The sequence below is a fragment of the Hyperoodon ampullatus genome (assembly GCF_949752795.1).
Source record: "Hyperoodon ampullatus genome assembly, chromosome: 2".
In the NCBI taxonomy this organism is placed as follows: Eukaryota; Metazoa; Chordata; class Mammalia; order Artiodactyla; family Ziphiidae; genus Hyperoodon; species Hyperoodon ampullatus.
In genome coordinates this window covers 33,007,103-33,029,907 of record NC_136915.1, presented here as the reverse complement: position 1 = coordinate 33,029,907, position 22,805 = coordinate 33,007,103, and the positions used below count along the sequence as shown (strand labels likewise).

The 22,805-nt window shown below is 43.1% G+C and overlaps 1 protein-coding gene across 3 annotated transcripts in view; it reads right to left on the bottom strand.

Annotated features, from left to right (window-relative positions):
* The window catches only part of MACF1 (microtubule actin crosslinking factor 1), a gene marked incomplete at its 5' end in the record, with an annotated part of 343,134 nt that overhangs the window by 14,759 nt on the left and 305,570 nt on the right, over window positions 1-22,805 (bottom strand). The window contains 24 exons of one of the 3 annotated variants that reach the window (XM_079698746.1): window positions 1,383-1,400; window positions 2,474-2,548; window positions 3,441-3,595; window positions 5,558-5,720; window positions 6,527-6,538; window positions 7,104-7,267; window positions 7,825-7,945; window positions 10,017-10,205; window positions 10,669-10,812; window positions 11,987-12,115; window positions 12,442-12,636; window positions 13,710-13,869; window positions 14,893-15,062; window positions 15,479-15,598; window positions 15,737-15,943; window positions 16,048-16,203; window positions 18,617-18,790; window positions 19,594-19,722; window positions 20,277-20,474; window positions 20,637-20,792; window positions 20,885-21,058; window positions 21,152-21,253; window positions 21,847-21,948; window positions 22,046-22,168. In XM_079698746.1, coding sequence (XP_079554872.1) covers window positions 1,383-1,400; window positions 2,474-2,548; window positions 3,441-3,595; window positions 5,558-5,720; window positions 6,527-6,538; window positions 7,104-7,267; window positions 7,825-7,945; window positions 10,017-10,205; window positions 10,669-10,812; window positions 11,987-12,115; window positions 12,442-12,636; window positions 13,710-13,869; window positions 14,893-15,062; window positions 15,479-15,598; window positions 15,737-15,943; window positions 16,048-16,203; window positions 18,617-18,790; window positions 19,594-19,722; window positions 20,277-20,474; window positions 20,637-20,792; window positions 20,885-21,058; window positions 21,152-21,253; window positions 21,847-21,948; window positions 22,046-22,168 — 3,336 coding nt within the window. The remainder of the gene's footprint in view (window positions 1-1,382; window positions 1,401-2,473; window positions 2,549-3,440; window positions 3,596-5,557; window positions 5,721-6,526; window positions 6,539-7,103; window positions 7,268-7,824; window positions 7,946-10,016; window positions 10,206-10,668; window positions 10,813-11,986; window positions 12,116-12,441; window positions 12,637-13,709; window positions 13,870-14,892; window positions 15,063-15,478; window positions 15,599-15,736; window positions 15,944-16,047; window positions 16,204-18,616; window positions 18,791-19,593; window positions 19,723-20,276; window positions 20,475-20,636; window positions 20,793-20,884; window positions 21,059-21,151; window positions 21,254-21,846; window positions 21,949-22,045; window positions 22,169-22,805) is intronic. The other 2 variants (XM_079698745.1, XM_079698747.1) reach the window with 2 other exon arrangements.

Below are 22,805 nucleotides of genomic sequence, written 5' to 3'. Positions count from 1 at the left end.
ATTGATTTCATTCTTGTTTCCCCCTTAATTTCTTACTAAAGCTCTCTCTGAACGATTCTAACTTGCTTTTACTGAGCTATAGGGAAAAGGAGGTTTGACCCAAGCCGGGGGCCAAAGTGTCTGGGGGAGGCCAGAGAGATGAATGTGGAACGAGTTATAGCAGCTTTAAAAACAGGGACCTGCAGAAATCCGGCAGAGAGGGGTTGCCAGTGAGGCAAAGACCTCCTAACAGTCTTAGAGGCAACAGTAAGCTCTGGTTCCTTCTCTGCGTCACTGCTCTAACATTTGCTGTGTGACTGTTGGCACAGTGGTCCTTAAGGCCTCAGGTGCCTCGTGTATAAAGTGAACTTCGTAATTCTGTTCCAAACGTTGGAACTAACCCTCTGACCCCCTGCTGGTCAGTGGAGTAGAGGAGGACATCGGTGCCACTTGAAAGGGGCCCCTGGTACCCACATGCAGCCATTAGCAAACAGGTACAACCTTTAGGTACTACTTGGCACTCTTATGCAATGATTTATTTAAAGCCAGTTTGACTGTTCTTGTCTTTAGTTTCTTTCCATCCTTTGCTCTTCCCACTGGCCCAGAATGTTACTGTAGTTGGTGGTTAAAGCAGTGCCTGGAACTTTGATTGAAGGCTTCAAATCAACTCTTAGTGTTTCTGATTTCATATCACAAGACAAATTTTACCCATGCAACTTCCTTCCACTTTAAGACATAGGACCCCAGAGCCCTCAAAAAGATCTAAAAGGTTAGAGTTACCAAGTGGAGTCAAAAGCATTCAATCTTTGCAAGTCTAATTTGATCCCATTAGATTATGCTGGCTGGCCATAATCGGCAAACGTCGGGCTACAGCCAAGTATGAGTTCCACACTCCTTCTCACATCCCTTATGATTATAAAATATAACATAAGCACAGGTAACTAAAATTTTAGTAAGGTATTTAAACACAGTATCTTAAATACCCTAAGACTTTTCTGACTTAGTGTGCATTATAAAATTTGTGTTAACGGTCAAAAGACTTGGCTGTAAATCAGAACTGTGCTGTCTGGTATTCTGACAAGACTGGGCTCTTTTTTAGAAGTGGGAATGGATTGATACCATAGCTTTAACTTCCCCAGAACCATACTACTTTTAACTCAGCCCACCAAAATATCATCTTCAGCCAATCTAATTTTAAATGGAAAATTATATATACTTCTATCCTTTTGCTTCTGAGACAGCTTTACAATACCAGCCCTGCTGTTAGTTTCTCCACTTGGTAAGACCACCAGACGTGACCCAGGCATGCTTCAGATTACGTCCTCTCCCCACAGCAAAGAACAGGCAGCATTAGCCACACAGACCATTTCCACCAAAAAGAACGTTTGCAAGGCACACTGTACCTGATTGCCGAGGAAGAACTACAGACAGTAAGAGTAAAGGAGGGAGGAAAAGGAAGAGAAAAAAAAAAAAGAGAGAAAAGAACGTTTTGTCAAATTAACACTAAGGAATGAAAATCATGTCATCATATTACCAGTTCCAAGCAGAACGACACATACTGACCATATTCTTTGTTAACTCATTTCTCTCACAGGTAATTAAAAAAAAAAAAAAAGAAAGAAAGAAAACCATTATAAGATTGCTTGGAGCCTTATTAACTCAAAACCCTGGGCTGGATCCAAGGCAGAGTCACCCAACACTCCACTCCCCAGCTCAGGGCAGCACAGTGTGGCTCTGCTAGACCTTGAAGACAGTTGTGACGTGCTAATGGAACCTCATTTTCCTGTTTCTAACTGCGTGCACGTAACTGTGCTATCTGGCCATCTAAATCCTCTTTGACAATCCTAGATCTTCCTTAGGTCTGTAGAGAACCCTGACAAACTGCTGGATACATTTTAGGGGTCCTGTCATAGATCCCTTCTGTGCCCCGCCCTGGTCCCCAAAGAAGCTAAAACACAGCACAGTTCACTGTCAGTTACGGCCTCTCTCGGCACAGCTTTCCAGGGAAGACTACTGAGCAGGCTGAGCGTCCTGTGGGCCTGGACAGAGCTTCTGCAGCCCTTTCTGAGCCTGCGAGCCACTCGGGCTCACAATGACCAGCTCCCTGGGGGAAATGGTCAGTCATTAGATAACTGTTTCCTTATGATAAAGGTGCCTCCATTTCCTCTAAGACCTGTGTGGCAGTGAAAAGAGGGCTCTGAAACGTCTCCTATGTTGGATCCCATACAAGCTACTGCTGGCTAGATACGGCATGATTTTCCAGATGCAACTATCTGGGGCACTAAAGCTCAGCCCACAGGACACCTGACATTTGGCACCTACAGAGGTGAGGGCCAGAGACTGATTGCACTGCAAGTCTCCACTGGCTTTGGTACTCCAAGCATCGGTAACGGGAAGGTGGGATCAGCCATCTGCTGTGTGTCAGGCTGCTTTCACCTGTAAGGGCCACACAGCAGGAATGACCACCACAAAGGACTGGTTTTCTCTTTCTTACCCGGTATTTATTCTCTCCAATCTGCTCCACCTGAAACCTTTTTGCACATTTGCACTGAGCCACTTGTCTTGTGACCTATTGGTTGTGAACAACAGAAAAAGAGAAAAGTGTGAAGGGTAAAGCAAGACTTCCTCTTCAGAGAAACAAAGATTTTTATGTCATCAGAGAAGCTCTTCATTACATATTTTTTAGGCATCTCAGGCTTTTGACACATGCGTTTTATCTTCTATTGTGAGTCTCGCTAACTGGGATACTCAGACGCTGAGTATGAAAGAAATTCCCCAGTAATGATACAACACATTCTTCCATCCTGCTTCAAAATTTCCTCAATGTGCTAATACGCATGCATCAATATTAACTGACAAATAAAGCAAACTATGAGCTGATTTAAATTTCAACCTAGGAGCCCAAAATTCCCTGGAAGTCAGTCCTGGGGTGCTCCAAGCCACTCTCCAAGACCAGGCCCACTGCCTCTCCCATCCCAGGATCAACTCTATGTGCTACCAATGAATTCACACTTTTTGGTGTGATACAATTTTCAGTGTGATACAGTTCTTACTTAGGCAGAAAGTTTGGTGGGTACACATCATCTTAAACATTACTTTATGTTTCACCCCTTAAATGCTACACATGAAGACGCTCTCCTGCATCCCGAGGTAGGATCTCAGGACTGAGAGATGAGTCTGTTCTAAGCAACATGGTGCCCTGGAGAGGTTCTCTGCAAGCTGCACAGCACCACACAGAGGTGACTCACTTAGGTAACAATTCATCGAGACTGAGCTACAGCTCAAGAGTCGGAGATCCACTGGGGCAACACCATCCAAAAGGGGATCCCCAAAAAGAACTCCAGATAATCACCTCCCAACAGACACGCTGAAGGGCTGATACGGCAATTACACCCAACCAAATTCAGGACAGTAGTAACCTATGGTCAAAAATGTACTCAAAATACAACTATTTCCCGTACCTCATCTTCAATTTTATCTGCATCAGTTGTTGGTCGATAAGCATCCTTGTTGGGATGGAGAGCAGCCACGAATTCGTAGTAATCAATGTAGCCATCCCCATCGCGGTCAAAAATGTCAGCAACAGCAGTCATCTCTAACTTGGTAGTAGGGAACTCTGGAGAAAATTAATCACATTTTGGAACATTAACTAAGAGGGCTTACTTGGTTGGTTGGTGGTTATATAAACACTTCTTTAAAAAAAATTTGTCTTGATTCTTTTCTGGAAAACAGTACATACTCCTTTTAGAAAACTTAGAAAATATATTATAAAGAAGATAAAAATCACCAAAAAAAAATATTACACAGAGCATACTCAAGTTTTTTGGCATTTTAGCTTATAGACTCATCTACCCCCCTCCCAATGCAATTTAAAACCAGAGGCCTACCAACAAACTTCAGAATTTACTTATCCACTCCACTGTTGTTGGATATATAGATTATTTCAGGAGAGTGACAATTTGGAATTAATAGGATAAAGTTTTTCTACATTTAGATTACTGCCTTGGGTTCCTAACAACTGCTTTCCAGAGTGTGAATGTTTACAATAGCCAGAGTGATTTATTAAAACGTAAGCTGGACTATACTGTCTCTCAGATGGAAACCTCTGCTGGCTGCCCACTGTCTTTAGAATAAGATCTGATCCGTTCATGTTGGCCAACAAAGCCCTGAATTAATGGCTGTTTCCTACCTTTCCAACTTCACATCTTACCATCTCTAAGGTCATGACACTCCAGCCGTGTTAACCTTTCCATTCCTAGAACATGCCAACTTCATTCCCATCTCAGCACTTCATATCTGCTGTGGCTCTGCCTCTATCTCTCCCCTGAAATCTTGACATGGCTGGATCCTTACCATCACCTAGGTCTCAGCTCAAATATTACCTCCAGACAGGCCTTCCTGGGCCGCCCATGTGAAGTAACACAGCTGTGAGATGTGCTTTGTGATCTTGGCAAGTCACTTACAACTTTATGCCTTATTCCTTCTGTTGAAAATAAATGCGATCATACATTTTGTAAGCCGTTATGCAGATGCCAGAAACTGACATCATGAGGGACGTGATGTACGACATGATAAATATAATTAATTAGCACTGCTGTATGTTACATATGAAAGTTGTTGAGAGGGTAAATCCAAAGGGTTATCATCACAAGGAAAACAAATTTTTTTCTATTTCTTTAATTTTGTACCTATGAGATGATGGATGTTCACTAAACTTATTGTGATAATTAGTTCATAGTCTGTAAATCAAATCATTATGCTGTACATCTTAAACTTATACACTGCTGTACACTACTTATATCTCAATAGAACTGGAAGGAATAAAAATTTAATCTGAATTCCTATTGAGAAACTGATATTGTAAAAAACTTATTTTAAAAAACAGGCGTACCTCATGTTACTGTGCTTCGCTTTACTGCACTTCAGATATTCTCCCTCCCCCTTTTAAAACAAATTGAAGGTCTGTGGCAACCCTGTGTCACAGTTTGGTAACTCCTGCAATATTTCAAACTTTTTCATCATTATTATATTTGTTATGGTGACCTGTGATCAATGATCTTTGAAGTTACTATTGCCAAAAGGATTATGACTTGCTGAAGGCTCAGCCGATGGTCAGCATTCTTTAGCAATAAAGTATTTTTAAATTAAGGTATGTACATCATTTTTTAAGATAGAACGCTACTACATACTTAACAGACTACAGTATAGTATAAACATCAGTTTTATATGCACTGGGAAACAATATTATTGCAATATTTGCTCTATTACGGTGGTCTGGAACCAAATCTGCAATATCTCCAAGGTCTGCTTGTACTTAGAACCTCGTTATTCACAAGAGTTAGCTTCTTTTCTGTACCTCGAATGTGTTTTGCTTGCCATAATATGTCAAACAGACCCGCTTTTTTTATTCCCAGCAAAATGATGGAGGTTCTTCCCTCCATCAAAACAATAGACCAATTTTAGTAAGCAGGTACATTACTTCTTCCCTAAGACTACAGCTTTAACTTGAGAAAGACTGTTTAGCCAGAATATAGCCTGCTTCTACAAAGTAGGTGCAAGGAATTATGACTGGACTCACTGGATGCTAGAATGCCATCGATAAACTCCTGACGTGTTATCTTCCCATCCTGGTCCTTGTCAATTCGCCGGAAGAAATCCATCACCCGAGACTTTTTGTGATTCATCCAACGCATATACTTTTTCCTCCAAACGTCAAAGTCAAAGTTGGCAAATTCCTTCAACTAGACAGAAATCAGAGATGTCAACAAGACCTATTGTTTGGCCTTCAAACCTGCCCAGAGCATACGAAAACTTTCAGACATCCAGCAAAGCCATGCGGGCCTTTCGAGGGGGACCAACAATGATATCTGTGTATTGCATCTTTTGGGAACGCACACTCTGGCTCCTTCACTTAAAGCCATGATTATTTACACGAGCTGTGGTAAAATGGAGCAGCGAGAGAAACGGTAACTGAACAACCACCATGGAAAATACGGAGCACGCAGAACAAGAATGGGTGGAGCCAGCCTTGCTTTTCCCTTGGCACTTTTTCAAAAGATCATCCCCTTAGATGTAAGAGAATGGATTCTATCCCAGAAAAGACATCCTCAGCACTCCTCACTTATGTGATTTTGAAAGGAACTATAATCACACAGAAGCCTACGTTTTCGAGGCTCAGCCCCGCTCCCCACTGGTCTTCTGAGATAATTTGAGTTCTGGTTGGAAGCATCAAGAATCCAGTCCCGCACCCAAGTACATTTCTTTGGGATGGCAGCAGAGGGAGTGAACTGTCCTTCTGACTCCCATTTTAAATATTTGGCCCTGGTAGATGGCAGCAGGCCTATGCAGTGGGCAGAATGATGCTGAGCTACTTGGACTATGTCAGTGACACAGACTCAGAATGACTTAAACAGTGCAGCGGTTTTCCCCCTGGTCTTTCAAACTCCAAAGTTGGAAGGAATGGGGAAAAAAGAAAAAGCCAAAACCAAATATGCTTAAAACTCAACTGGATCTACAGAAATAACAACAAAAAACACAGAACACTCACTTCTGGGCATAGCTGCTTTGATATGCACAAATAAAAAAATATAGAGGATATTAGAAATTTGTTTTAGAAACTAGGAAGTACTATATTTTTTAGATTGGTTAATGATACTTCAAAATAGATTAGCTTTCCATAAACTACTGAAGAATAATACTGATAGAATAACAGGATGATAAAAAAATTACTCGTTTCAGAATTGGGTAGCTTATATCTACACAAAAGGCTTAGTAATGGTCATTTTTGTGAGAAGCTCCACACTTGGCGGTAACCTTGCAAAGTTATGCCCCGATCCTCAACCAAGGCCAGGTGCCAAGGAGGGTCGTGTCACAGGCTGGACCCTCCTGGACTGGCTGGCTGCCTGCTTTCCGCCACCAGTGCTACGGCCTATCTGTTGTTGGTTTCCTCACGTGTGTCTGTCCTCCCAGGGGGCCTGGAGGACAGAGTCCTGGCCTACACTGCTCGGTTCCTCCTTCTGCATAAGTAGGTCAAGGCACACAGGTCATGTTCAGAGGGCCTCAGAAGGGCTGTGTTTTGATAAAAGTCACCTCCCTCCAGGGAAGACTGCTTGGCGGGGCCTCACCTCCTCCAGCCTGTCCAAGGCGTCGTTCAGCTTCCGCTGCCGCTCCAGTGCCAAAAGCCACACCTGCTGCCAGCGGGCAGAGAGCTGGTTGATCCGTGGGTTTTTTGCTTCAGATTGTGAAAGGATTGGCATGGGAGGAGGTGTGGGCTGACTCAAAGACTTTCCTGAAAGGAAAAGTAATCATGAGGTTAGAAAAGCTTGTTTTGTCAGTTCACAAAGAGAAACTGCCATCTGTATGAACCTGAAAGATCTTCATAATGATGTCTGGTCAGTAACTGAGAAAAGGAAGTCGGGACCTGGCGACACTTAGACATGGAAGCACACTGACTTAAAAACTATTGATGCTCTTCCCCAGCCAACAGGTACCTGTCTCATACCTTCAATCAATTCTATCCTACCTTTGCAAACTGAGGAAATGTCAGTGGTTCTACAGGAGCAGATTTATTTTATGATGAAATTAGCGCAACAGTCAGCGCTGATGACCAAAACATGGAAAGGTCACTGCAAAAGAATCTGCTTAACCACTCCAAATTTCATACCAATTCAAAAAACTGGAGTCTAGTTACTGTTTGTCAGTGTAAGAAAAGTGAGTTTCAAAAAAAGATTTTCGTTCAAATCCAATATGGTTTTTGAAAATGAAAAAGAAATTTCTGCTGGGCACTTGGGAAGCACTCATCAATGAGCAGGAAGGAAGCATCCTGCACAACAGGCTGCCACGTACTGCTGCCACCACGGGACTTCTCCATGAAAGGCGCGTGGGCTGGCTCTATGATCTTCCTTTTGTACGTCTTGGTGACCCGGTCCACGTCAGGCTGTTTGCGAGTCATCTCCTCCATAAATGTCTGTTAAACACAAACAACAAGGAAAAGGGTTGAGAGTTTTCTTGGACTAAGATGGAATTAGGCAACTTCTTACTAACAAGGGCCAAGCCTGTTAGAGCAATTGGCTGATGGAGCAATTGCAAATGCCTTCGTACACGGCTGCACTCCTTTCAAGAAACATGATTGTGGCCTTGAGTGAGGCACTTCATCAGGTGCTGGAGACCTGAAGGGCAACTGAAGGATTCCGATCCAGAGAAGAGACACAATCGGATCTCTGTTTTAGAGCTATCATTCTGGCCTCAGTGTAGGAGGGAGGATGGAAAGGGGGGAGGCAGGCAAGTTGGGAAGCCATTGCAGTAACTGAGGCAAAACACAGTGAGGGCCTGAGCCAGGGCAGGAGAGAAGGAGCCAAGAAGTATTTTGAAAGTAGGACAGGTAAGACCTGATGACTGGCTAAATGTAGGGGGTAAAGAAAAAGGAGTCACTCCTGTGTTGGGTGACTGGGTGGATGAGGAGAGAGGAGGCAGGTGTGGAAGGGAGGGGTGGGGTCAGGGCCAGGAAGCAGGGATGAAATGGAGTTTCAGAGATGCCTCTGGCTTCCTGCATGCTGCAGACAAGCCAGGAGATGTGGAAGCCCTTGGTGTACAGGTGCTGGCTGAAGGTGTCAGGCCAGATACAACCTCAGGTATGAGAAGAGGGTCAAGAATGGAACTTTGGGGAACAACGTTAACAAGTGGATAGAGGAAGAGGAACCAGCTAAGAAGACTGAGAAAGAATTGTCAGAGAGATGGGGGGGACACAAGAAGGGGGAGCTTAACGGCACAAGGAATGAGAGGTGATAACAGAAGGGAGAGGGACTGGCTCTGATGGAAGAAGATAATCTCACTCAGGAGAGAAGGGGTCAATGTACGTAAACTTGATGGGAAGTACAGGGAGTCCTCACTGGCCAGGCTAATTACATAGCTAAAAAGACCTTATGTCCACAGCATAACTAGGCAAGATCCATGCTTGCATTTGGTGTAAATTATCATGGTTAAAAACCACATTTGTCTCCTAACTGAGCTTTCCTCTGTTCAGTTTAGTTTGATGTGTTGTCTGGCCATCTCTGAGTTCATGCAAGACGTCTTTCTGAACCCAGGTGTAATGGGATAGGTCCCAGGTAATGGGACCTTGGCACAGAGGCAAGTCAATAGAAACAGGATGTGGCAGGCAGATTTCTAAGCCAGGCCCCAAGACTCCTAACATACATGTCCTGTGTAATCTCCCCCTCAAGTGTGGGCAGTCACTCCCTGGATTATGTCTTTTTAAAAATAATTAATTAATTAATTAATTTTTGGCTGAGTAGGCTCTTTGTTGCTGTGCGCAGGCTTTCTCTAGTTGCGGCGAGCAGGGGATACTCTTTATTGTGGTGCGCGGGCTTCTCACTGCGGTGGCCTCTCTTGTTGCGGAGCACGGGCTCTAGGCGTGTGGGCTCAGTAGCTGTGGTTCACGGGCTCCAGAGCGCAGGCTCAGCAGCTGTGGCGCACGGGCCTGGTTGCTCCGCAGCATGTGGGATCATCCCGGACCAGGGCTCAAACCCGTGTCCCCCGCAACAGCAGGCGGATTCTCAACCACTGCGCCACCAGGGAAGCCCTGGATTACGTTTTATTATATAAGATCTGTCAGAGCAGGATGGAGGGTCTCCTGCTGGCTTTGAAGACAGACGCTGCCATGCTGTGAGACTGCCGTGTGCCTAAGACCTGAGGGTGGCCTCCAGGAGCTGACAGCCAGCAAGAAAAGGGAGACCTCCATCCTACACTGCAGTGAAATGAATGACACCAACAACCTGAAAGAGCCTGGGTGGGAACTGCAGTGTTGGCCGACACCTTGATTTCAGCCTGGTAAGACGTCCCCTGGTCCCCTAGATGGGGAACCAGCTACTTCAGGCCCAGAGCCCCGCCCCACGGAAACTCTGAGACAGTAAGCGTGTTTTAAGCTGCTAAGTCTGCGGGAGTATGTCCAGCAGCAATTAAAACACGGATGCACAGGGCCAAGGAAACGGGCTCCGTGAGCCATGCAGGAAACACGCGACCACACGATGTGGTGAGGATACCTGATGCTCAGCGATAAGGGCTTTAACTCGGTCGATGTTCTGAGGGATTGGCTCCTGGTCCCGTTGAATGAGGGTGGTCTCGGCCCACTGGATCCACGCCAGAAGTTCTTCCAAGAGCTCGGCGTTGGCCACCAGTTCTGACAGGGCGGCTTCGAGGCGCTGCTGGTGCTGCTTGGCCCACGTCAGGACCTGCGGGGGAGGGAACCCGTCGGCTCTCAGTCAAGCACATCCCTCGTTTTCAAAGCCCTTTTTTGTGTGAGCCTAACAATGACTTTTAGGGAAAAGACCACCCAAGCAGTCAAGAGGCTTCACTCTTATTCTGGGGACAGAGCTGGAATAAGAAATCAGCTCCCCTGAAACCAAATGTAGCACGTGGTATTAGACACAGAACTTCTCAGGAAGGAGGGAAGAACGCACCACGTGTCCACTGGGCGTCAAGGAACACATCACAACACCAGCACCATCCTTCCAGTTTTCTGCACATTATCAAGAAAACAGTCACTACTAAAATGCGAATAACTTGATTCTTGTTGAGATATTCACAGTGAGTGAAAGATTCCTTACGTGGGGGTGGGGAAGCTCTGGAGTATTTTACTGCTGTTCACCCATCTTACGGGGCACATGCGGTCTTCCCCTAAAACTAGGAACTCACCTCCTCAAAGCGAGCCCGGATGATGGTGATCCAGTGTTTGATGGTGGTGATGCAATCAGGATGGCAGACCACCAGAATGACTTCTCCCATGGCCACTGCTGTGTTAACATCCACGCGCTTTTCTTCCACTTTCTTCATGAATTCCTAAACAAACAAGATTTGAAACCAAAACCTTAAATCTCGTCTAGCAGCGCTGTTAGTTTACACTGAGAGGGGAAAACAACTTTAGTGTGTTTTTCGACTCTATATGTTGACACAGAACTCTAAAAGCCTGCATTTAGGCATCTCTGTCATTTTCTTTCCAGTTCTCAGAGGTGGGGGGAAGCGAGGGATTTCACAAAAATGACTTTCTCTGCACAGATGATAAGGACTAGAGAGACAGAGGCATGACCCTTTCCCTGATCTCTCTCTCTTTTTATAAATTCCTGCTTGGATTCATTTCCATATGTGTAAATGGTGTTGTCTTGGACACATATAGTGACAGATACAAAACACTATGACTTTTTTTTGGTTGTTGTTGTTGTTCAAGATGAGATAGGAAAAAGATTATGAATACTAATAGAACAGAAGGCAATCGAATGACCACAGCTTTTCTCCTGGACTCAGAGACCAAGTGTCCTTCCTAACAACCAGAGAGGAAGCTCCTGAAGACACACGTCTGTGAGCTCCACCAGCTCCCAGCCCTGTCTTCCCATCAGAATCACCCCAGGTGCCTCAACCCCCTCTTCCCAAACTTCATATATGCACATTACATTACAGATTTCAAAGGCAAATCTTTGTTGCCAACACTACAACGTTTTAAAAATACCTACAACACAATGCAATGACAAAACCATGATGAAAATCTCTCAGTGGGAAACACCAAAATTAAAAAAGGAAACATTTCCCACCTTGTTAGCACAGTCACACTGAAGCCCCAGACACTGTATTATATTCTGCAGCTTGGTAAGCAGTTCTAGGGGCACAAATCAGGGCCTGGAGCTGGTAACGTAAGGAAAGTCACACAAGGCATGTGCAGGTGGGGCGTAAAGGTAGAGCAGCCCATGTTTTCCTCTATATTAACACCAGCTCTTTGACTTGTTTACAACCACCATGTGCTACTTTTGTAAGAATGAGTGGATGAGTGATCTTTAAGGGGTCACAAAACCCACCAATCGTTTCCCTCTCATTCCTGATAACGAGTAAGCTGGGCCCATTCTGGCTTTGCTCCTTTTCACATGAGGTCTAACGTTTCTAAGCAAAAGCTGCTTTCCATTGGTAGTGGGGCCGCCCTCCCCATGTGGGTGGCATGGGTCCCTGCACCCGGGGGCTGGATTACCTTATGAGTGTCAATGAGAGACCGCAGGGCCTCTGTGTCATCAGGAAGTGCCCCCCGAAAACGCAGTGTCTGCTCGGCTTCAGAAAGCCACTCCAACAGCATGTGAATTGTGTCCCGAAATTCTTCTGCCTGAAATGACCAAGCACAAAAGACTGAACCTCTCTCTGCAGCCAAGGTCCTGGACACGGTATGCCAGGGAACGGTCTGGTCTGAACTCAATGGAGTACCACAGGCACTTGAAGGCTCTATCAAAGCCCCACAAAGGTCATCTTTCATCTGCGCAACTTGAAAAACCAACTAAATTCATTATTTCTCTTATATGGATGTTCAAAAGCTTGTTGAACATTTAGAATATCAATTTTTGACTTTGTGTTCCTTACAAGACTGGCTGAAACCGATCCTGATAAAGAGGCTAGACTGACTCTGCTCAGGCCCACCCCCAAGTGCTGTCTGACCTGCTTCAAGGCCTGCTCAAGCCGGCTCTGTTTGCAGACAGAGAGTTTACACACGGTGTCCCAGCGAGTGCTCAGTTCCTGGAGCTGCCCTTTCACCCAAGTGGTGTCATCTCGACTGTTCTCAATCAGCTCCCGGCCTGATCGCTTTAGGACCTGAACGGTTCCCGTTCGCTTTCCCAGTTCCTTCTGGAAAACCTGGAAAAGAAAACAGGAGAATTAGTTTGTCTTACAAATGTTTTGAATTCAAGAAGTAAAACCACACAGAAGTAGTCATTTCCTTCAATTCTCCTTGGTAGGTTCCAATTGTGTGTCTTTTATGCACAGACGGAGGTGGGACCACAAGTAAGAAAGAACCACCACAGGATGTGGCTCTGAATGTGAGTGGCGTGACTTTGGGTAAGCTGCTTAACTGGAGTCCCAGTCTCCTCATCTGTGAAACAGGAATTATGCTGTACTAGCATCTCCAGAATTGTGGGAGGTTTTTTTTTTTAAATTAATTTTTTAGTTGATTTACAATGTTGTTACTTTCTGCTGTACAGCAAAGTGAATCAGTTATACATATACATATAACCACTCTTTTTTAGATTTTTTTCCCATATAGGTCACTACAGGGTATTGAGTAGAGTTCCCTGTGCTATACTGTAGGCTCTTATTAGGTATCTATTTTATATGTAGTGGTGTGTACATGTCAATTCCAATCTCCCAAGTTATCCCTCCCTCCCCCCTTCCCCCTTGGTAAGAGCCCACCTGCCACGCATATAAGAATTTGGTGTAACTTCAAGGTAAAGCTCAACACTTTGTGCTGAAGCAGGAGGACAGTATGTAGTTCAACATACAGGTGTAGGTTACACTAAATGCTGGTGTGCACGGAGCTGGCCTGTCAGATTCAGAAGTAGTTTAAAAAGCACTCATTTTCATTTTAAGATCAGTGGAAATGGATATCTTGAGGGTCTCCTGAATTTAAATCCATTTTGACTCAACTGAGAGATATAAACAGGAAACTGGGGGGGGCCCTCAATGTGAAGTTTACACACTGGCAAATCTGAATCAAACCAACTTTGGTAAATTCCTTGTGGCTGATGCAGAATCCCTGTAACAGTTTGTTTAAACACACAGAGCAGGGAGCTGCGTCTCTGACAAGCAGAGACACAGGCTCTTTCAGACTTTCTTTCTAGGGGAGCTGTAGAAGGGTACCATGAGCCGAAGGCACACACAGGTGGAGGACCCAACGGCTTTGCCCTCCAGGCAGCCCAGATCTCACCCCTCACCTTGTGGGCATCCATGAGGTTCATGACGAGGTCCAGGTCCCCGTGCACAGGCTGGTCCTCAGCCAGCTGTGGCTCCACCTTGTACAACCAGTCCACCAAGGCCTGCAGAGCATCCATGAACTGGCCCGAAAACAGCAGGGCCTCCTCCAACTTGTGCTGCCTGAGAAAAGCACACAAACTTCACTGGTTTTAGTGGTTCTTTTATGAATGGCTCACAATTCTGACCACTGAACAGGAATACTGCTTGAACTTTATCTAGAGAGGGACCACTGTGTTAGAACAGTTAGAAATACTATAAAAAGTGACTAAGAGAGGTTTAGACATTTTAAATTAAACCACTCTCTAAAATGGATTAAGCATAGTGCAGGAGGCCGGTGTAGATGCCCTTCTGGCATTTTAGAGTCCAACTGCTATGCACACGGTATGCTATGCACACACCCTACAACCCTACAAGGTCTTTTTATTTACATTACACCACTCCAGTAGAGGGTGGTGGTTCTATTAGCGATCTGGAGCCAGGAGTTCAACTCCTAACTCTCCACCAGTTGTGAGACTCTGGCTGTCTCTTTGAGCCTCAGTCACTTCATCTGAAAACTTGGGAGTACAAATAATACAGAGGTATCATAATGCTTACATAGCATAGCTGGTACAAGTGGATAAAAGTACAACTTTTAGAACCAAATCTCAGCTCTGCTGCTTTAGCTGAGTGAGCATGGGGGAGTTAAGAAACCTCTTTGTGACCATTTCCTCATCTGTAAAATGGGAAGAACAGTACCCACACCTCAGTGGTTGTTGTGAGGGTTAATGAGCCTCAAGATGGTTAAATGAGATACTACATTGGAGGATTTGTACAGCATCTGACACAAGAGACACTCAGTGAGACAGCTACTGGCATTACAAATTTGTGATTTACATGTATTTAGAGTTACAGATCTTCTATTACTGTTGGCCTGATTTTATAGGCTTCTCTCTTTGTAATACAGTAAGGTTCAAGTTTAAAATATGATAATTTTAATATATTTGATTCAAATTATTTCATAACTCTCACTGAATTAACTGGAGATAGCAAGATGCTACTGTTACTGATACATTAGCTTTATTACCATTTTCTAGAATCCTGTCACTGTCTCCTGGTTACTTTGGGGATAACACACAGATCCACGAAAGGGACATTCACACTCACCTCTCCACAGACTTGCCACAAACAGTATCCCATTTGTCTCTGACTTCTCCCAGTAAGTTGTCAAGTTTCTGAGTGTCATCAGGAAGCAAAGTCTTTTCTTTTAGTGCTCTGCCTGTTCTAATTGTGGTATCATACACAGGCTGTTTGCCACCAAGAGTTTTCTGGAACTCCTGTTCTCAGAAAGGGGAAAAAAAAAAAAAAAAAAACCACGCTAAAAGTCAGATGACATCGAGTTTTCAGGTGGGTAACCAGAAATAGTATGAATGTCACTACTTCTTGAACTAAAATTAACAACAGCTTACCCTGAAGAAATTTATAAGGTTTTGTCTGTGTCACATACAGCAGTGCATGACTACTTCTAAAAGCCCACAGTTTTAGCTGGTTACTCCCACAGTCACTTTGTTTGAACTCTTATTTAAATGAGCAATTGTCATGGTTAGACACTGTCCAGATACAAAATGGCTCTATGATCTTGGCTGTTTAACATTAACCGATTAGTTTTCTTTTGACTAGTTCTTTGTTTTTATCAAGCTACAATCATCAGTGAATACCAAGCTCAGGACCTAAGAGCAATGAACTGCTGTACCTTATGCTTTGAGAGCTGAAGTTTAATTTTGTCTGGGTCGTTGGATATCTCCAGCTCTGAGTCCAGGTGACTCTCTGCATCTTCTAGCCAGTCAATCAGTTTTTTCCAAGCTTCATGGAACTAAAATTATGTAAGAAATACGTTATAACAGGAATGACTATGCACATTACACAGCACTTTTATGTGAACCAATGCGGAGACTCAACACATGCAGCCCAAGGTTGTTCAGTAAATTAGTATCTTTCTTTTACAACTTACTTGTTTTGCCCGCTTTCTGGCATCATCCAGCAATCGCCCTCTTTCAATAGATCGCTGGACAACCTTCTCCCATCGAGACTGGACGCTAACCAGCAAATTTTTGATCAGAACAACGTCCTGTTTCTGGCTAAGGAACTTTAACTGATTCCCGGTTTGATCCAGCTCAATGATCTGGTCTCGATGAGCATTTACTTCATTAGCAAACACCTGAGGGGAAAATATTGCTCTTTTTAAACTGGAGATAAGATCAAGGAGCATCACTTTCAATTGGTGCTTTCAAAAGGAGGGCAGCATCGTAATGCCACTGTTACCTTGTGCTCCTCTATCTGGGAAAGGACGGTGTTTAGAATCAGGCTGGGAGGAGAAGCGATGTTTAAACTCTGCTCTGCTAGAGTGAGCCAGTTGATAAATTCTTGCAGGGAATTCTGGAATTCTGTTGCCAGGTTGAGGGCCTCTTCCAGCTTTGACTAAATTTTAAGTAACACACACACACACACAGAGAAAAGTGCCAAATTCAAGAATTATAGTTTTAAGGACAAAGGCGTGAATTGTACACCAAATGAAATGACTTCTAAGAAGGAAGCCTCATTTAATCAACCTCCAAACATGCCCTGTTTGCAAAGAAGGGGACATTTTAGTGCTAGTGTTTGAAACTGAAACAACTGTGCTTGGAAAAGGAAAGAGCACAGTTTGCAGCTAAGTTGCTTTCTCTGCCTTTCCCCACTTCCTGGGACATTAAAGAACAGGAATAAAGGCATTCAAGCCATTCAGTAAATGTAAGTGAACACACCCTTTAGTGGTGACAGCTGCAGGATCTGCAACCTACTTTGGGCAAAGTCTCAGTCTCCTTTCATGTCCTTTTTGTGGCATAAAACAACTAAATGAAAAGCACTTTACTGTGAAGATGACGGTCACTGCAGTGCTCTCTATTTGAATATGTTTTCAGAAAATATGGCACTTGAAAATGTCTGAGTCTGAAACTTATGCTTATGCTACAGCAACAAAGGTAATAAAAGCCAGAACATTTCAAACAAAAATGTGACAATTTACATAGATGTAAATTTTTAGTCATTTTGATCTAAATCAGAATGACAAAAGAGAGTGGCTCATTCAGGGTGTGTGCTACTCTCCACGAGTACATCCCACTTCCACAGTCTACAAGCTCCATCCCCAAAGACCTCTACCCCAAACATCTGAGTGGTGGCCTCTGCCCCTGGCCCGTCTACTAGGCAGGCAAAGTAGAGTAATGACAGGTTGTTAAAAATAAATATATGCAAAATGTTCACAGAAAGAAACCTCAGAAGTACACTAAAAATGTTCACTGCTGTTAAATGGGTTGTGTATTCTTTCTACTTTCCTCTTGGTGTTTTCAGGTTACTTCTGTAACCTAAAAAACACTGTGATGAATGTTATAAAAATGCATAGACCCAGTCTAAACAAGTTCAGTGGAAAAAGGAAATCTACCTCAAATCTATCATAGAAATGCTTAGCAATTAATATATTGCAAGTTCCTAGATGGCAGGAAATCTTTCCACATCATTTTATCTATATAGTCTTTAACAGGGCTTAAATAATTTTAGTGATCCTGGAATGTAATGTTCTTACAAAATCAGAAATAACTGTCATTGACAGCTAGCCTTTGCTTGATCAATTCACCAACTAAAGTTGACCCCTTAACAACATGGGTTTAGGGGTGTCGATCCTCCGAGAAGCTGGAAATCTGTGTGTAACTTTAAAGTCTGCCCTCCACATCCACGGTTCTGAATCCAAAGATTCAACCAACTAGGGATCATGTAGTACTGTAGATATACTTACTGAAGAAAAAAAAATCCTGCATACAAGTGGACTTGCGCAGTTCAAACCCATGTTGTTCAAGGGTCAAAACTATATTCCTTGAGGCAACTTGTTCCATTGTGGCAAAACCCTCTAGAAACTACTTGATTTTGAGCCAGAATCTACCTTGGTTTCTTTAACTAGTCTTAGTTCTACATTCAGCAGGAATTATAGACAAGACCCTGTCCAAGAATTAGAACACAGCCATACACTCAGGTCCTCTGCCCACTCTTCATGTAACGAAGCTACCAGACCCCACACTAGAGGGACCCTAGGAAATTAATGCTTCTCTCAAAGTGTTCATTGATATGTGTGAAGATGTGGTCTACTTCCTTCTGAACATTAAAGTTCATGATGACAGAGCTCATGCCCTTATTGTTTCCACTGTACACCTAGCACAGTGCTTGGTACATACATGCTTAACGACTACTTGTTCAATGGATGTGGCCAATGGACTTGAACACATATTTTACCGTTTCAGCTGCCCAGCACAGAAACTCTATGCAGAGTGATATTCTAGAACTCTGTGCTCATAAAAAACAATGTTTGGGGGCAAATGCCTTGATCTCTGATCACTTTTCGTTTGAGGAGAATTTGATTTTTGAGGAGTAGTAAGAAGAGGACATACAATTTACTGCTCTTGAGTATTAGTAACTAGACATCAAATTCCGTGTGAGGAATAATTAGTGATACTCCCTGCATGCTGTTCCCAACCTCCCAACTCCAACAAAACCTATTTTTAAGTCCATCACTGAGCAGTAACAGGCAGTAATGCCTTAACTGGTAGATACAGAAAAGGAATGCAGTATTATAAAAGCAAGTATCAGCAGAAACTATCAGCATCAATGCAACTTGACATGGATGGAAAATAGAAACGTAATGGCAGAAAAGATGGCTTGATTTAGCACAAAGCCAGTTCTGAGGATATCAGTTCTGCTAGCTTGCTACAATATAATGAAAAATCTTCCATAGAAACTAGATGATGATTGCATGTAATCATTAAGCAAACTACTCAAACAGTAATCAAACTGAATTGTGTGGTGATACCTTTCTTTCTTCCATCTTACTGCTGACCACATGCCACTTCTGTTCCAAGAGTGCTACGCTCTGTTCTGTCTTTGAGCCAGATCCAGAATCATCACGGCTGAGAAGCATGAGCCTGCCCTTGTCAAGCAGCTGATTGTAAGTTTCTTCCTTGGCTTTGAGCTGGGAATAGAGTTCCTATAAGGGCAAGAAAGATATCAGTAATGCCAGTTCCCTGAAAGACACCCACCCAGATTTACAAGCACAGTTTGGAAAAGCCAAGGAAGGTCTCATTTTGATTAAAATCCTTTCTTTTGGATTGAATTCAACTGCTGAACAATTAGGAAATGAAACCCATTCTTCCTTAATATAAAAATAATTTTGTCACCAACAGAATTTTTAAGGATCAGAGATCACAAAAATAGATGCCAATAATTTATTTCTCCTTTTCCCGAGGGATATGCCTAGAAATTATGTTGCCTTTTGTTCTCAGCCACTTTCTGGAAATACTGTCAGTTTCTATTGGATTTCCCTAAATCCCCCCCTCAAGTAGTCTTTTCCTTTAATTTTTTGGCTGCTCCATGCGGCATGCGGGATCTTAGTTTCCCAACCAGGGATAGAACGCTTGGCCTCTGTAGTGGAAGCACAAAGTCTTAACCACTGGACCGCCAGGGAAGTCCCAGCAGTCTTTTTCTTAAATACAACCATATCTGTGTCATGTATTTGGTCTTGATGCTCTCACCTTCAAATCAATATTCTTATGCCAGTCAATCTGATTAACTCGAAATTTGCCAGCTCCCCAGGGCATTTCTGGTTGACTCTTTCCTGTTGCTGCCTATGGCAGGGTGTTAAAAGCCTGTACCTAAGCAGCAATCCCCAAGTACTATATTGTCAGTAAAAATGCACTACTTTGTAGATTCCCAACTACATATATCTCTGTGAATTTGGAAAGGAGCTACTGAAAATGGGATGCTTATGCTCAATTTGAAGAAATCTATTACCATATGTGTATCAAGCTGTTCCCTAGCTGTTTCAGGAAGTCCTCCTGTGGGCTTTGATGCAGAAAGTTGGGTCTCCATTCTAGTCAGTTCCAAGAGGAAATCTTCAATTTCACTATGGAAACCCTGGGCCTTTTGAGAAAAGACATTAGCAAGGTCAGTAGTCAATTCTAGTTTCAAAAGTAAACTTTCTAAATGACCACATGAGGAATCTCTTTGAGGGAGGAATTTTAGGCTGCTCTCAGGCAGGGTTGTTCTGTTGCTGGATGATTATGGGGCCAATGTATTTACTTATTTTCGGAATTGAGCAGAATCCTTCAGACCTCACTGTAACAGAGATGCCTGATATAACCTGATGAATTGACTGACTAAGGTACTGCTGAATATGGATATGGAGGGACCTGACTTGATCCAAAAAATAACTAAAGCTGTGAACAAGGTTCGTTACAGCAAAGATCTACTAACTTTGAATAGTAGATAGAGGGACTGGACCACAAACTAATCCAAAAAGAATGACCCAATTAAAAGCTGTTCTTTCCAGACAAGTCCAGCACAGAACTGACCCTCCTCTCAAGGCAGAGGGGGTTCTACCCCAAACTGCTTTTCTTTTGTCGACTTAGATTGACTTCCTTCTGAATGCTGTCATGTGCACAGCCCCACCCGCCTAACTTGGACAGTGCGTGTACCTGCTGCAGTGTCGACTGAAGCTGCTGCTCCCTCTCCTCTGTTTTCTGTAACACTGACTCCCAGCACTGGTTCATGGTTTCTAAACGGCTCCTTAAGCTGCTGGCATCATCTCCAGCGCTGGATTCAAGAAGCTCATTGCCAGCTTTGTTGACTGTTTCCACTGTGGCTTGATGGGCCAGAACATCATTTTTTAGAACCTAAAAAATGTTGAACAACATAATTTACCTCTATAGGTATCATTAAGCCTGGCTCTCTAGGGTACACACAACATCAAAAGGTACAAAAACATCAAAAAGCTTCTGATGGCAATATCTGGTCTCAAACCAATAGGCTTAGAGATGAAAAATGAAAAGACTTACGTGGTGCTTTGCGAGCTCAACTTCAATGACTTTTGGGTCTCCACTTATTGGTCTCTGAGCATCTAGCAACTCTTCAGTGTGAGTCAGCCAACTCATTAGCTCCTCTAAGGCATGCTGGAACTGGCCAAGGGCCAAGAGAGCACCTTCTAGCTTATGCTACTCAGAAAATGATTTAAAGGGAACGTTTGTTAGGAAATTAGAAAACAGGAGATAGTAGTCCACTTTATGTACTCTACCATTTGCCTTACCTGTCTGTGAGCAATTTTCTCACCCAGGTTCTCCCAGAGGTGTTTCAATTCCGTCATTGGTTCTCGTATAATGTCTCTGTCCGTTTCATCAGTAGCTTTCTTTAACATCAGTTCACCCTGGTGATTGAGCTTCTCCATCTCAATTTGCTGTTGGTAAACTTCCACTTTGAACTCCTGTCAAAGACACAGTGAATGTTAACATCAAACCAAGTCTTTAAAAACTAAAAAGAAGCAACCCTTCTTCAAAAACCATTCCCAGGTACAAACCTTCATTTCATTTAACTGATCTTTAACAGTGTTGAGGTCAGTGCCGACAGGGGGCATTGTGCAGAGTTTAATCACAGTGTTATCTAGCCAGTCAAACATAGCCTAAAATAAACATACAAATAAACAGTCAAAAAACAAAACCATGAGGACTTGGGGAGACAATTAGCATGATCTCTGCTAATACAAGCAGAGATAAATCAAAGTATCAATACTTTGTGCTGTTTGTGCTCTGAGGTTGGGGGCAGAAATAAGGGATAATGATCTTTATTTCAGTAATATGGGGACTTAAGGATAAAGCCAACATGATTGGAATAATGTCCAAAATAAATTACTATTTCTTATGGCCAGCTAGCAAGCCCACAATGTGCTGAAGCTACCGTACTGTGCTGTGCTTTGAGATAACCTGGGTTGGGACCTCTAGCAAGCAATGATTTTGACAGCAAGGCCAGCTTTACTCTACAGCCACTGTGAGGATAGATAATATGATGAAAAACATGGCAAGAAGACTAGAAATTCGGATGTCAAAACTTTTCTTGCTAGAAGTGGGAAACTTTGGCTAGAAATAAAGAAACAGCCTGTCTTTGGTTCGAGAATGTTGCAGTCCTGTGAAGGTGACCGACTCACGCTGGACTTAGAATATGACAAAGAGACCACGGAACCTGTGTTTCCATGGTGGTCACCTCATGGCCTCTCACCTGAAGAGTGTCCTGATACTGCACAGCGGCTTGCATGGCATCCTCAAGCTTTTCCAGCCTCTCTCTCCATGTTTTGTTTAAGTTCTCCCAGGCATTATTCATCTAGGGGAAAAACAGTGGATCAGACTCTCCAATGAATCCCACTCTTAGTGTGAGTCCAGTAACGTTTTGTCTGAACCCCTTGTCCACTTCTCCACACCTCATCAATGCTCTTCTTCACTTCTGGCTTCTCAGTTTCTCCACAGGCAAAAATCAAATCTGCTCCAAGGATTCGAATAAACTCCAGTTCCTCATGCAGACCATCTGTCTCTTCCTTAATAGTCTACATGTAAATGAACAGAACATAAGCCAAAACAGAAAGCAGAACAGAACTTCCCAAACTTTGCAAATGTAATTTATACCCCCATCGACAGCAGATGTTGAACAGAACGGTCAATTTCATTAACGTCTTCCAGTGTTCTTAATATTTCACTCATCTAAATAGTGAAGCTTCAGAGTCTGGTTATTTTTCTTATATATACATCAAATATATTTTTATGTATTAACAATAAATACATAAAAGTCTGAGAAAGGTGCAGTGAGCTTCAATAATTTACCAAAGGTCCAAGGAGATTATAATCTACAACCAGAAGTTTATTACAGAGAAGAAAATTAACTAGGATAAAATAACAGAGTACAAAAGTCACATATCTAAGAGCTGGGAGATGAGCATAATAGGAATGCTAGGCTATATAATCTCAAAGAAAGTCAGTTCTGTGCCAGATCCTAAAAAATGGTTCACAAACTGGCAATGACAGGGGTGGGGAGGTGGAAATGGCTGAAGTAAAAGAAAGATATGAGTGATAAGAGAGAGAATATAGAATAGCAAGACAGTCTTGCCTTGGGCTAAATGGACAAAATGAGGTGAGAAATGCATTTAATAAAAACTAGGATCCCCAAAAAGGCTAGAAAAAGGTATG